We start from the raw sequence: 13,290 nt of genomic DNA on the forward strand, positions 1-13,290 counted from the left end.
GCATGGGTATCCATCATCGAATGCATCTCTGCCCTGGGCCATGCCCTTGATCCCCTCATCATATATAAGGGCAAGACAGTCCAGCAGCAGTGGTTTCCTCTAGACCTTGGCCCTTATAAAGGATGGCAGTTCACTGCAACAGAGAATGGATGGACTACAGACGACACTGCAGTTGAATGGCTGCAGAAGGTCTTCATCCCTCAGACTGTCTCCCAGGGCAAGGAGGGCAAGGAGGAGGCCAGACTGCTTGTTGTTGATGGCCATGGGAGTCACACAACGACGGAATTTATGTGGCTCTGCTATATTAATAACATCCACCTATTGTTCTTGCCACCACACACCTCCCATGTCCTCCAGCCACTTGACCAGTCAGTCTTCAGCCCTGTAAAGGCAGCCTAAGTCAACATACCCACTTTCGGACACCCCCCACATGCGGACACCCAAAAATGCCTCATTTCCCCCTCATCACCACCACCCTCCTCCAACTTCAACCCATCACAACATTATCCTACCTTATCCAAATGGGCTCATTTTTTCAGCATACCTTCTTTTAGGTATTATGACCCAATATACCGAAGATCAGCTTCAACAGGCTCTTGAGGCTATCAGTCGTGGCCAGGCTATTAAGAGTGCATCTCGCGAGTATGGGATCCCTCGAACAACGATATATCGACGCATGACTGGTGCCCAGTCAAGGGTTATTGCCTTTGCAGATCTCCAGAGGCTTTCCCCTGACCAGGAGGCTAAGCTGGCTGAATGGGTGCGAATCCAGCATGCCCTTGGCCTTGCTCCAACTCATCAGCAGGTGAAGGTATTCGCAGAAAGGATCCTTCATGCTATGGGGGACACAGAGCCTATAGGCAAAGGATGGATCCAAGCCTTCCTCAAGAGAAACCCATCTATCAAGGTCCAGAGAAGTCGCCCTATTGACTCCAGACGTATTAATGGGGCATCTACTGAGGTCATCAGGGAATGGTTCAAACTCCTCGCCATACCAGAGGTCCAGGGCATTAAACCAGCCAATAGATATAACATGGATGAGACTGGTATCCTTGAGGGCCAGGGATCTAATGGGCTGGTGCTGGGCATGTCTGAGACGAAGTCTGTTCGCAAGAAACAGCCTGGATCAAGGGCATGGGTATCCATCATCGAATGCATCTCTGCCCTGGGCCAGAGGCTTCATCCCCTCATTATATACAAGGGCAAGACAGTCCAGCAGCAGTGGTTTCCTCTGGATCTTGGCCCTTATGAAGGATGGCTATTTACAGCAACGGAAAATGGCTGGACAACAGATGCTACTGCAGTTGAATGGCTGCAGAAGGCCTTCATCCCTCAGACTGTCCCTCAGGGCAAGGATAACAAGAAGGAGGCTAGACTATTGATCCTGGATGGGCATGGGAGTCATACAACGACAGACTTTATGTGGTTATGCTATATAAACAACATCCATCTACTATTCTTACCGCCACACACCTCCCATGTCCTCCAGCCACTTGATCAAGCAGTCTTTAGCCCTCTCAAGGCAGCCTATAGGAAGGAGCTTGGATACCTTAGTCAATGGAATGACTCTACTATTGTAGGCAAGAGGAACTTCTTAGGCTGTTATTATAAGGCTGCCCTTGCAGGTATGACGATCAAGAACATCAGAAGTGGTTGGAAATGGACAGGGTTATGGCCTGTCTCTATGGCGAAGCCTCTGATGAGCTCCCTCCTACTCCCAACAACACCAAAGCCATCAGCATCGTCAGATCAGGTCAGCAAAGGGCAGTCTAGAGGCAAGGAAGGCAGGGAAGCTGAAGGATGGGCATCTGCGTCGTCTGCAGTGGTATGGTCGACGCCAAGGAAGATGAAGGACCTGGCTGGCCAACTGAAGCTATTCACAGAGCTGGACAATGACGCCAGTACTCAACGCCTCCTTTTTATGAAGGTGAAAAAAGGCTTCAACGAGAAGGCCTATGAGCTGGCTACTGCCCAGCACAAGCTGGAGCTTCTGCAGGCCCAAGTGACTAATACTACAGTCAGAAAGAGGAAGGCAGTCCAGCTGGATCCTAACACCAAGTTTGCCACTATCTCAGACGTGCAGAAGGCGCAGGTTGAGGCTGGTGAAAAAGAGGATACTGCAGGTGAATCCAGCGAGTCTGATTTACCTAGTGAAGCTGAAGACTGTATTGTAGTGGCATCTAGAAGAGGGCAGTAATTAAGTGAAAATAGTGGTGATGTTGGAGATGGCTTCATTTTTTGGGTGTCCGCATGTGGGGGGTGTCCGAAAGTGGGTATGTTGACTTATAGGAAGGAGCTTGGATACCTCAGTCAGTGGAATGACTCTACTATTGTAGGCAAGAGGAACTTTATAGGCTGTTATCAGAAGGCTCGTCTGGCAGGCCTGACAATGCAGAACATCAAGAGTGGATGGAAATGGACTGGACTATGGCCTGTCTCTATGGCGAAGCCTCTTATGAGCTCATTACTGCTCCCATCAACACCAGGGCCATTACATCAGGCCTGCAAAGGGCAGTCTGGAGGCAAGGAAGCTGAGGGATGGGCATCTGCGTCATCTGCAGTGGTGTGGTCGACGCCAAGGAAGATGAAGGATCTGGCTGGCCAACTGAAGCTATTCACAGAGCTGGATAATGACGCCAGTACTCAACGCCTCCTTTTCATGAAGGTGAAAAAAGGGTTCAGTGAAAAGGCATATGAGCTGGCAACTGCCCAGCACAAGCTGGAGCTTCTGCAGGCCCAAGTGGCCAATACTGCAGTGAGGAAAAGGAAGGCAGTCCAGCTGGATCCTAACACTAAGTTTGCCACTATCTCAGACGTGCAGAAGGCGCAGGTTGAGGCTGGTGAAAAAGAGGATACTGCAGGTGAATCCAGCGAGTCTGATTTACCTAGTGAAGCTGAAGACTGTATTGTAGTGGCATCTAGAAGAGGGCAGTAATTAAGTGAAAATGGTGGTGATGTTGGAGATGGCTTCATTTTTGGGGGGGCCAGATGTGGGGGGGGGCCAGATGTGGGTATGTTGACTTACCGGCAGTAACCCGTCCGACAGCGCTGTCCCAGCCGTCACGTAGCCGGAGCTCACTCAACACAGCGAGACTCTGCAATCAACCAAAATCAATCGACATTCGCATCGGCAACAAAACAACATGGCCCCTCCCCTTGTCTGGTGAAGCAAAGTCCTGGGCAAGCATACGTTGTACTGTAGTGGTGAACCGTGGCAACTCTGAACTCTAAAACGCTCTTCCGACCACTGAGCAGCCCAATAGACATAGCCAGCCGAGAGGCTAATTAGCCGCGATGGAACTGTCTCTGCTTGCGTTAACTTAGCCCTATGCGAAGTTTATGCTGACGTCGAGTTACAATGAGGGCCCCTAGGCGGCTACGCCAAAGCAGCCTGACTTAATCCAAGGGGCCGTATCGGAGGGGCGGGTTGAAATCCGAGTGCACTCTGTCCTTCATTTCGGCCGGGATCTTTGCCATGGACTCGACTCCCTCCAGAAGCACGACCTGTTGCCCGGCCTGGCATTGAGCGGGTCAGCTCATACGTTCGACAAGGGGGCAGGGGATGTTGATGCGTTTGGATCTCATCGGTCTTACCGCAAAGTGGTGGATCATGTGGCAATGAAGCATGCTGGCCGCCGGAAACGCGATCTCGTATCGAATGACGGCCCAGTCGCCCGTGCTGTTCCCCAGCCTGCAGCCGTCCCGGTTCGGCGGGTCGACCAGGTTGAAGTGCTTCGCCATGTCTCCCTCGCGCATCGCGTCCTCGACCGTCGGCCAGGGGAACCCGCCGGACCCGGTGCCGATGATGAAGGCCTTGCTGTTGTGCTTGTGGAACGGGTGCTGCGAGGTGACGTTGGCGCCGTTCTCGAAGATGATGTCCACCACGGTGCCGTTCCGGAGCGACGCACCCTGCGCCTCGTCCCCGTAGGTCGTCTCGCCGCGGGAGGTCTCGTCCCACAGCAACGGGGGCAGCTGTTGACGGAAGGCTTGGTGAGGGCCGATGTTCAGAGCCCAGCTGCTGGGGCCGGTCATGTTGACGAAGAATCTCACAGTGCTGTCCGCCTTGGCCGGCGGCGGTCGAGCAGGGTACGGCGCGAGCTTCGTCTCGTCCATGGCCACCGATGACGGCGAGATGAGAGTGCCGTTGAGATGGACCCAAGGTTTGCTATCGGGAACGCCCTGCTTTCCCTCGTTCTTCTGCCCGGGGTAACGGAGGATGCCGAGGCCTTGGATGACTTGCTCCTTCCGAAGCGATGTGACTCTCACCGCGTAGTCGCCGGGTTTTTGGTTCAGATGGACCAGGATACTGCGCGTCGAGTAAGCCAAGGGCACTCATCAACCGTTGTGACAGTTGAGAGACTAGAGGGGGGGCGGGGGTCGGACTTGCTCACCTGATGCGCTCCCCGAGGTTACAGTTGGCAGCGTGGACCTTTTGCGGGTGCACAAACTCTCCATCGGCCGCGACGACGTAGAACTCGTGCTCGTCCACGCTGATCTGCAGTTCGTGATGCGCCCCGGAGTGGATGAAGTTGATCCAAACCCACTCCTCCCCGCTCTCGGCCTCAAAAACTTCGAGGTCGGCGATCGTCTCCTTGCAGGTCTGTTCGTTTGCGAATTCCCTCTGGCCCGGTTGTGTCATACATCCAAGGGTGTCTCTCCCTGGCCCGCCGACGGACTCGATCAGCTCTTTGGTGTGGCAAAAGGTCCTTCCCTTGCCGTTCAGGACGATCGAGTTGCTGCACCACGGGACGACGCCGGTGTCTCGGTACATGATGAGCAGGATGTCCATCGGCTCAGCGTTCCAGTCACTGATGACGACGTGCTTCGGGCTCCTCTCGGCACGCCTCATGCCATCGACGTCCGCCGCTGAAGACGAGATGAGCTCATACGGCCTCGGTCTCCAGGCTGCGGGCGCTATCCACATGGGGCCTCGCATTCCATCTGCAAAGGCAGGGCCGAAGTGGCCGTGATAGAAATAGCTTCCGTACTGTTGCTGAACTGTGAACCGGTAAGTGTAGGTGTCGCGGGGTTGGATCGAGTACTGCGTCACCCCAGGCACGCCGTCGTTCCAAGGCCTGTCGATCTGGTAGATGCCGTGCCTGCTTGCGAGTTAGCTCGAGGTATTTACGACGAGACGCAGATTCATGAAAAGGTCTCCAGAGTAACGCACCAGTGCATGGTCGTCTCAAAAGCCAGTTGGTTCTCAAGGAACACCTCAATCTCGTCACCCTCGTCGGCCTCGATAAGTGGTCCCGGCGTCTTGCCGTTGATGGCAAAGACGGGTCGCCCATGACCATCTCCGGTATCCCACTGGTTCGTGATTGTGAAGTTGTACCTCCTCGTTTGCGCCGCCAGACTCGCACTGGCGAGAAGAGAGAAAACTGCGCATCGTGTAAAGGTTGCCATGTTGGTCGTCTGTCTTGCTACGAGAGCGAGCGAAACACCAAGTAGAAGGGTCCTGGGTCTCCCCATTACCGGCAGACATCGGTGCCCGAGGCGGGTCCTTTTGACCTCGCTCTGTCTTGGAATCCGTCCCCTGCTATCGGCAAATTTCCATGTCCATCTGATGCAACAGTTTGACTCCAGAGAGTCAGGGGTAACAACCCGCTTTCCCGTCACCCAGTCTACTACTATGAACTAGGCTCAACTTAAGGTTTTGGCTGCCATGCATCCACTCCGTCCAAATCAGGATCCATAAGCTCCCCACGCAGATGGAGTCTTTCTATTGCCGCTAGAGCCCACTGGCCTCGGCCGTGGAGGCCCAGGGTAGACTAGATCGTACGCAGGCCTCGTCGTGATCATCGCTTTGTTTGACAAAAAAGGAACCTGCTCCTTTGGCAGGTTGCCGAAGAAAAGCTTAAACGTTGCAGGCCGTGATTGAGGTGGCAAAACCTCCAAGCAGGGCTATTTCAAAACCCAACTAGTGGTCAGAGTAAGAGTCTGCTTCTGACTCGAACTGGAGACGATCCCTGAATGGATCCTGTCGCCAAGGGCCCCGTGTTGTTGTTATCTCTGTCTACATGCCCAAGCAAAACCCCTTTGGGCCCCTCCCTTGAGGTCAGTCCGCAACTGAACATTTCTTGGGGCACTACAGCAAAAATGAAGTCCAAGGACCAGCTCATAGAGCCGACACAACTCGGCACGCCTCAGGGCAGGTCGCAGACTCGCAAGTCTCGTGTGTTCTGGGCTTCTTGCTTATCCACCTTGTGTCTCTTTGCTCTTTTCGGGGCCTGGCACCGAGCGGACCCGCAGCGTCAGCTGCTCGGCACTTGGGGTCGTCAACCCGCTGACAAGCAGGACAGACTCACGAGAAGCTACACTCTTCAGTCCGGAGTAAGATGGATGAACCCAGGTAACGACAACCATGTCCCGTCTCGTTTGTTCTTCTCATCAAGGCTGACTCTTTTTTCAAGATGGTGGTCGTTGGAGGGTCATGTTTGTCTGCAACGGACAGTCGCCCTGCCCCACGCTATACGCTGAAGAAGGCGATCTCGTCGAGTTGACAGTAAGAAGCGATGTGTATTCTCAGTCAACGATCCATTGGTAAGACCACGCCAACGCAGGGGCATCTACCTAAATGACCACATGCTAACTGTTTTCACAAGGTCGGGCATCGGACACAAAGAGTGAGGCGAAGAATAACACAGTCTCAATATTTTACAGTGACTGACAGCATTCTACCAAGAACCGGAGGATGGAACGACGGTGTCGCTGGTGTTTCGCAGGTAAGTTGAATCTGAGCAAGCTAGCAACTCCAGAAATCAACTGACCTATTGCAGTTCCCTATCCTGCCTCGCGGAAACTTCACGAGCTTTATCGACACGACCGGCTCCTGGGGGTTGAACTGGTATGCCGAGCACACAACGGCGGCTTCGGCTGATGTACGTTTGTTTACGTTGCCAAAGTTGAAACTCTCGCTCCTTGTGGATACTAACACCGAAGCAATAGGGCTTGTACGGCATGGTCTACGTCGCGCCTAGCTCATCGCGACCTCGACCATACCGCCTCATAACCAGCGATGGGATCGAGCTGAGAAAGATCATGGAAGCGGAGAGGCAGGTGCGACACCTCGCAATAAAGAATCATCAGCATCGCGACACGGGGTGGAAGATGCTGCGCATGCGCGCTGAAGGGTCCGAGTTCTACTGCTATGACTCGATCCTTGTCAACGGTAGGTGTCACGGGCAACCACAGCGCGTTAACAGATCTCTAATGCGCACTACGGTATCTTAGGAAAAGGCAGGGTTCACTGTCGCCAGCCTGGCTTCGAGAAGCTGAACGGGCAGGATCTCGACGAGACAGGCTGCATCCAGCCGCCGGGGCTGCCCGACGAGTCGTGCACGCCCAGCAATGCCGACTACGAGGTAATCAAGTGCCGTTGAATCGAGGAGTCGTGGGCGTCGCTTAACTGACTTGTTGTTCAGGTTATCGAAACGGAAGGCCGGTCCTACATCATGATGAACCTCATCAACATTGGTTTCGAGCATTCAGTCGTGGTCTCCATTGACAACCACAAGATGATCGTGGTAGCAAACAACGGAGGGTTCGTAAACCCCGAGGAAACCGACGTAAGTGTGTCCGTCTCTTCCTTGCTAAACAAATACATAACAGGCCACTTCAGGTTGTCTACGTTCCCAGTGCTGGCAGGGTTACCGTTCTCGTCAGACTCAACGCCGAGCCCGGCGACTACGCCATGCGCATCTCTTCCACGAGTCAGATGCAGAACCTGCAATCCTACTCCATCTTGAGATATCCGGTAAGCGTTTGCGAACAGGGGACGAACGTTAGGCATCATAGAGAAACTAAGATGGAACGCTCAAACAGGCAAGTCGGCGGCCAGTATACGGGCAACCAATGGAAGTCCCCCAGCCATCCTCACCGGACAGCATCTGCGTCCTCCCGGATGGTTCCGCCAGAGATGGCTGCAAAACGGTCAACGGCCAGTTCATAGCTCCTCACCCTGCTTCCCCGCCACCCAAGGCCGAGAAGTCTGGGAACGAAGCCGCAGCGGACTATACCTTCCACCTGGCAGCCGGCTCCCAGGAGTCGCTCACGGAGCCTCATGTGCCGGAATACTTCCTCAACGGGAAGCCGTGGCAGCTGTTCCGCTCCTCGTTGACGCCTCTTCTCTTTCAAGTGGCCAACAAGTCAAGCTCGGGGGACTCGCTGGGAAAGCCTGTCATCGAAGGCATCCCCATGGGCTCGGTTGTCGACCTGATCATCGAGAATGAGCTGAATGACACGATCCCTCTCTACAAGCACGCCGAAGCTGCTTGGCTACTCGGCGCTCAGCCTCACCAGGGGTTCCCTTTCCAGAGTGTCGAGGACGCGGTTGCCGCGCAGGGAGAAGTCTCCAGGTCACTCAACTTGCACGACCCCTCGCTGGTGACGGTCCATGACCTGCCGCCCTTGGGATGGAGCGTCCTCCGCTTCAAGGTGACGGCGAAGGCGGCGACCATGATCCACGCTGTCAAGCTCAGGTACTTTGCGGTAAGTGGCCAAATTCCTCACCTTGGCTGTTCTCAATGAAAGGGACTTTGTTCTGACTCGTAAACCTGGACTCTAGCTGGGCATGTCGGCGCCCATCATGGAAGGCATACTGGCGGACGACCCGGTCAAGCTTCCCGAATCAGCCGTCAACCGCCCCCATGTTGTCTTCGAACCCAAGAATGATGGTGTGTTTGGGTAGAATACTCATGGATTGGGAAAAGCCTGTTGGAATTTTGACCATAAAAAATGAGATTCGCGTTTTGTTAAGTATTTAGTCAAGGATTCGATGCTGCTTACTTCCTCCATGGCTTATGTTCATTCCTTTGACCAAAAAACTAAATTGGAACTTACAAGTCTTTACGCTCTCTGCCAATATTCCAAACATGCAGCTGCTTCAAGCCTTGCTCCAATTCCACATAGATAGCCAATGATTCATATCGTGTGATTATGGGCCGTGGAAACGAACGCCTTGATGAATGAGCGTGTGAATGGCAAGAAGCATGCATGTCAGTATAGCAGATTGTCAAATACACCCCGTTATTACTCCTCTAAAGTTGCGAATTAGTCTATGTTCTTTTTGTATGCTTTTCTTTTTCTTTCCCTTCTTATTTGGAAGGTCTTAGCATCCATTTGTTGCACAAGACTATGTCTCAGAGGGTAATTATGTTGTTACACTCTGGCTGGGAGTTGTTAAGAGACTCTAAATTTCAAGTTGGAAAGAAGGCGAGCCACTTATGGCAACTTTTGAAGTGTGCTGTGGATACATGCTCAAAGCGGATGTTCATTATGATGTGTTGGAGTTACGCATACTTTGGGTTGGGCTGACAAGATCAGTTGAGATGTCTCGAGTCAGGTTGCTCGGCGTGTATTGATGGGTCTGCCCCCTCTGTAGTCAAGCCCAGAGTTGGGTACTGGGACCCAGTTGATTGAGACTCAGTTGACCTGCTCCTTCCGTCGTTCAATGGGGCGAAAAGCAACCTCTCGTGCCAGCGCTTGCTCTTCATTTCGCAAGGACTCTGGTGATGGCATCAGCCCGCTCAACGCCATGGCAAGTTTCTGCATGTGATTTTTGTCTCTATGCATGGTTTACGGAACAATTCTAGATCAACCAGACGCGGAAGACGTTTGAACCAAAGCCCGGCCGGTCGATCACAAATTCACAGCAGGCCATAAAAAACTAGCACGCGATTCGGTGTAGATCCAAGACTGACTCGACGTCGGTAAAGCCACGGGCCAAATGACTCGAAACTCGGCCCCAGTATCCCCAATGGGTTGGGCCACGGACGATAGAGTTCGCCTGACGCAGGTCACACTCTGGCAAAGGCGCTCGAGCAGCACTCAACATCAGACGAGCACCCACGCGGTGTAGGAGCCGCGAACGGACATGGCCGAGGTTCTGGATTTTTTTTTATACCATATTTACTCATTTGTGGACAACAGTTGGACTACCTATCCAGGTCCACGTCATGCAGAACCGGATGGATCTATCGCAGTACATGTGCGCGATATGCGCCTCCTCCACAAGCCAGCCAGCCACCCCTCAACATCATCTGGACCAGCAAAGATTCATGACGAGTAGAAGCGGACACACCTGACTCAAGGGAAGGAGGACGCAAAGAGGAATTCAAGAGAACAGAAGGGGGAAAAGAAAACCGTGTAGTAACGGTGGTAGTGTAATAGGTAGGAAAATTACCCTTCGTAGTGTTTACCCAGAACGCCGTGCCATGCGCATCCAGGTATGTAACCCGTACAACAAATCAAACATCTCATTAAGACCGACACATGCACACTCTGTTCCTTTACGCGTGCGTCAGTGTATGTGCAGCATCCCCTTTTCCCGACTCCTGTTAATCGCCGAAGCTCATCCAGCCCCACGTTCCCAGACCGCCGGCCAGCACGATAGCCGTCAGAATACCCGCACCGGCGCGGTCGGCTGTCGAGATAGGCTCCGGCTCGATGTTGTCTTTGCTCTTGCTTCCGGCGTCCGGGTCACCCTTGGAGATACCACCCGTATTGTTGGTCGCGGGCGGCTCGACGCTCTCGATCAGCAGGCTTGAGACGGCGGCCAGCACGTTCATCTGCTCGCCGGCGCCCGAGGTCTTGTCGACGGCCGGGTCCACAAACACCCTGTCGTTCCAGTAGAAGCCGCAGACGCGACCCGTGGCGCCGCCCGTGCACTGGTTGATGGCGGACTGGGTCGAATCGCGGAGCACGGGCAAGATTTTGTCCTTCATAAAGGGGGCGATCTGGGTGACGACAGAGAGCCAACGGTGGACGTAGCCCTTGAAGGACAGCATGTCGGCGGTGCACTGGCCCTTGCGACCTTCGCAGGCAAGCTCGTAGCCCGTGTTGTTGGGGAAGAAGTTCAGGAAGAGGGATTCGGTGAGCTTCTCAATGCGACCCTTCCAGACGTCGGAGCCGTTGGTCTAATGTGCCCTTGTCAGTTTACGCCATATGGATGGAATGAGACCAGAGCGACAAGGGAAGTAATTATACTCACGTAATTGTACATGAAGGCGGCGCCCTGGGTCAGGATGGCGGCGTTGTAGGAAAACTGCTGCTTGTTGACGTCGGTGCAGTTGTGCTCGACGTGGCCGCCGTCGTAGACATTCCAGTTCTCGTGGTCGATGTAGTTGACGCCCCAGAGCCAGTCCCAGGTCTTCTCGGCGTGCTGGGCGTACGTGTCGTTGTTGGTGTATCTGGCGAGGCGGGCGCCAATGTTGAAGAAGCATCCATTAGCGATGGCTGCGTGAGTTCATTAGTTAGCTTTTTTGTGTCTCTCTCACTCTCGTCTGTTACCGAGTCATCGCTGGGATGGGGGGGGGGGGGGGGGGGCGTACTGTTCTTGTAGTTGTATCCTGCGTTGGAGAACGGCACCTGCCATCTCAGGCCTCCGTTACAGGTCTCGTCGTGGCGATCGGGGCTCGCTTGGGTGGTCCAGACGGCCTGGGCGAGGGCGAGCCACTGGGGCTTGTTTTCCGGCGGGTTCGGGAACTTGTTCTCGGCGGCGAGCATGGCGGACATGCCCCAGAAGCCCTGGTCGTCGTTTCCGAGAGAGGCCGTGTGGTTGGGGGGCATGTAGTCGGCATTCGGGCCGGTCTGGTGCAGCATGCCCTCCATGATGAGGTCGTTGTAGGTCGAGTCGCCCGTAAGCTTCCAGTAGTCGATGTAAGTGCCCATCATGGCGCCTCCCTCCCACCAGTAATAGTCGCCCTTGTGCTCGGTGGGCGGGCCGGGCAGGATACCGGGAATCTCGCCCGACTGGTTGCCCTTGTACTGTGTCATAAGGTCGTACGCGAGCGTTTTGGCCGACGCCTTGATGCTTTCTGTAACGAGACGAGGATGCCGGTGTTAGTGGAGGTGCTTTTCCGTGAATACTTGTTTGTGGGGTTCTGTCGAGGCGATTGCAGCGGTGCCAGCTCGTCTCTCTCGAAGCGTTCAAAGACGATGCCGGGGAAGTTCAGTCGTCACTTACCAGTCGAGTCGATTTTATAATACTGTGCGCTGACGGCCGGGAGGCTTCCTGCCAGCAGCAGCGCCGCCGAAGCGGCTGAAGCGAGTGTTGTGACCATGGCGATAAGGCGCCGGTCGGGGGGGGAAGAAACGGACGGAACGTGTGTAAGAGTCCAGTCGAGGGCGATGGGAGGAACAAGATTTAATCCTGGAGCGACATGAGAAATCGGGGATCGATCGGTCGGGTTAACGGTCGGGGCTCGGTAGGCGGTTCAAGCGAGTGTGAGCGCGTCGAGGGAGGGCGAAAAGAAGGTCGAAAATGTTGTAAAGGCGGATGGGGGGGTTGAAGGGTGCGTGTTTTACGAGAAACGAGTGTTCATGACCGGCGCCGCCAGAAATGGTGACAGGTGGTGAATAACACGGTGCTGCCGCAAAGGTGGCAGTCGAGCAGGTTAGGGTTCGTGTCAGTCGTCGTCGGCGGTTGTTGTTTGTTGTCCTGGGACGGGAAGAGTTTTGGGGGGGTGAAGTGAGAAGTGAAAGTAAGAGTGACAGTTGGAGGCTGAGTTTTGGTGGTGTGAGAGTGAAAGTGAAAGTGAAAGTGAAGTGAAAGCGTGAGCGTGAGCGAGTGTGTGGGTGTGTGGATGAGCTGGGGATGGGCAACAGGTCACCGGTCAGGCCAACAACGGTATTGGGTACGAAATAATACGTACACGAGGGAAAAGCCAGAAACTCCAGGGAAAAAAGGGGGCAAGGAACAGTTCCAGACCACAGGAGGCCAAAACAAAAAGAGAGAGGAAAGGGAAGCAACGGGCTCTGGATGACGCGGTAGCATGTGTCTTGGTGGCCGCCAAAGTCTTGGTATTCTTGGTACGGTCTTGGCCTTCTGGGCATCGGGGCTGTGCAGCAAATGAGAAGACGGCCCTCCCTCTCTGGGTTCGAGATGGAGCCAGGGCAATGGACGAGAGGGCAGCGGTTACGAGCCAGGATCAAGCGTGTGCGTCCGCAATCAACGTATCTGCAAGGGCTACCTATGCAGGCTGCCGCTGATTCTCTTGAACAGCAACCGCTGAATGATTCAGGAGGGGGAGGAGGGAATGGTCGTCTCTCATCGACGGGCTGAGAGGGGAGAGGTGGGTCATACAGGAACAGATACGCCTACCCATTTTGTGAATTCAACAGGACTCTCAACTAACTTAACTTTGCGCATCAGTCATCTGTCACGAATAAAAGGGACGAACGCCCGACTGCGACAAGAGGAGATCAGGGGGGGAACAGGACAAGGAGGCACGCCCCCCGAGCGAACCGGCTATCCCTACCCAGCGGTGGCCAGCACGAATGCTGCCAAGA

General features: G+C 54.4%; 3 protein-coding genes across 3 annotated transcripts; 1 reads left to right on the forward strand and 2 right to left on the reverse strand.

Annotated features, from left to right (window-relative positions):
* Positions 1-3,396: 3,396 nt before the first annotated feature.
* Positions 3,397-5,406, reverse strand: CH63R_06886 (Laccase TilA; the record flags this gene model as incomplete). The annotated part of the gene is made up of 4 exons (XM_018301861.1): positions 3,397-3,516; positions 3,595-4,306; positions 4,392-5,099; positions 5,171-5,406. 4 exons carry the CDS (start codon positions 5,404-5,406, stop codon positions 3,397-3,399), a joined length of 1,776 nt encoding a protein of 591 aa, XP_018159711.1.
* A 567-nt stretch (positions 5,407-5,973) lies between these two features.
* CH63R_06887 (Multicopper oxidase) lies at positions 5,974-8,689 on the forward strand (the record flags this gene model as incomplete). The annotated part of the gene is made up of 11 exons (XM_018301862.1): positions 5,974-6,352; positions 6,414-6,543; positions 6,606-6,626; positions 6,686-6,725; positions 6,780-6,881; positions 6,949-7,171; positions 7,234-7,364; positions 7,425-7,568; positions 7,622-7,756; positions 7,825-8,490; positions 8,567-8,689. 11 exons carry the CDS (start codon positions 5,974-5,976, stop codon positions 8,687-8,689), a joined length of 2,094 nt encoding a protein of 697 aa, XP_018159712.1.
* Positions 8,690-10,337: 1,648 nt separating this feature from the next.
* CH63R_06888 (Glycosyl hydrolase family 76) lies at positions 10,338-12,062 on the reverse strand (the record flags this gene model as incomplete). Its single annotated transcript, XM_018301863.1, has 4 exons — positions 10,338-10,916; positions 10,991-11,235; positions 11,331-11,816; positions 11,966-12,062. The coding sequence occupies 4 exons, from the start codon at positions 12,060-12,062 to the stop codon at positions 10,338-10,340; spliced, it is 1,407 nt and encodes a 468-aa protein (XP_018159713.1).
* Positions 12,063-13,290: the final 1,228 nt, after the last annotated feature.

Source organism: Colletotrichum higginsianum, chromosome 4 (genome assembly GCF_001672515.1).
Source record: "Colletotrichum higginsianum IMI 349063 chromosome 4, whole genome shotgun sequence".
Taxonomy (NCBI): Eukaryota; Fungi; Ascomycota; class Sordariomycetes; order Glomerellales; family Glomerellaceae; genus Colletotrichum; species Colletotrichum higginsianum.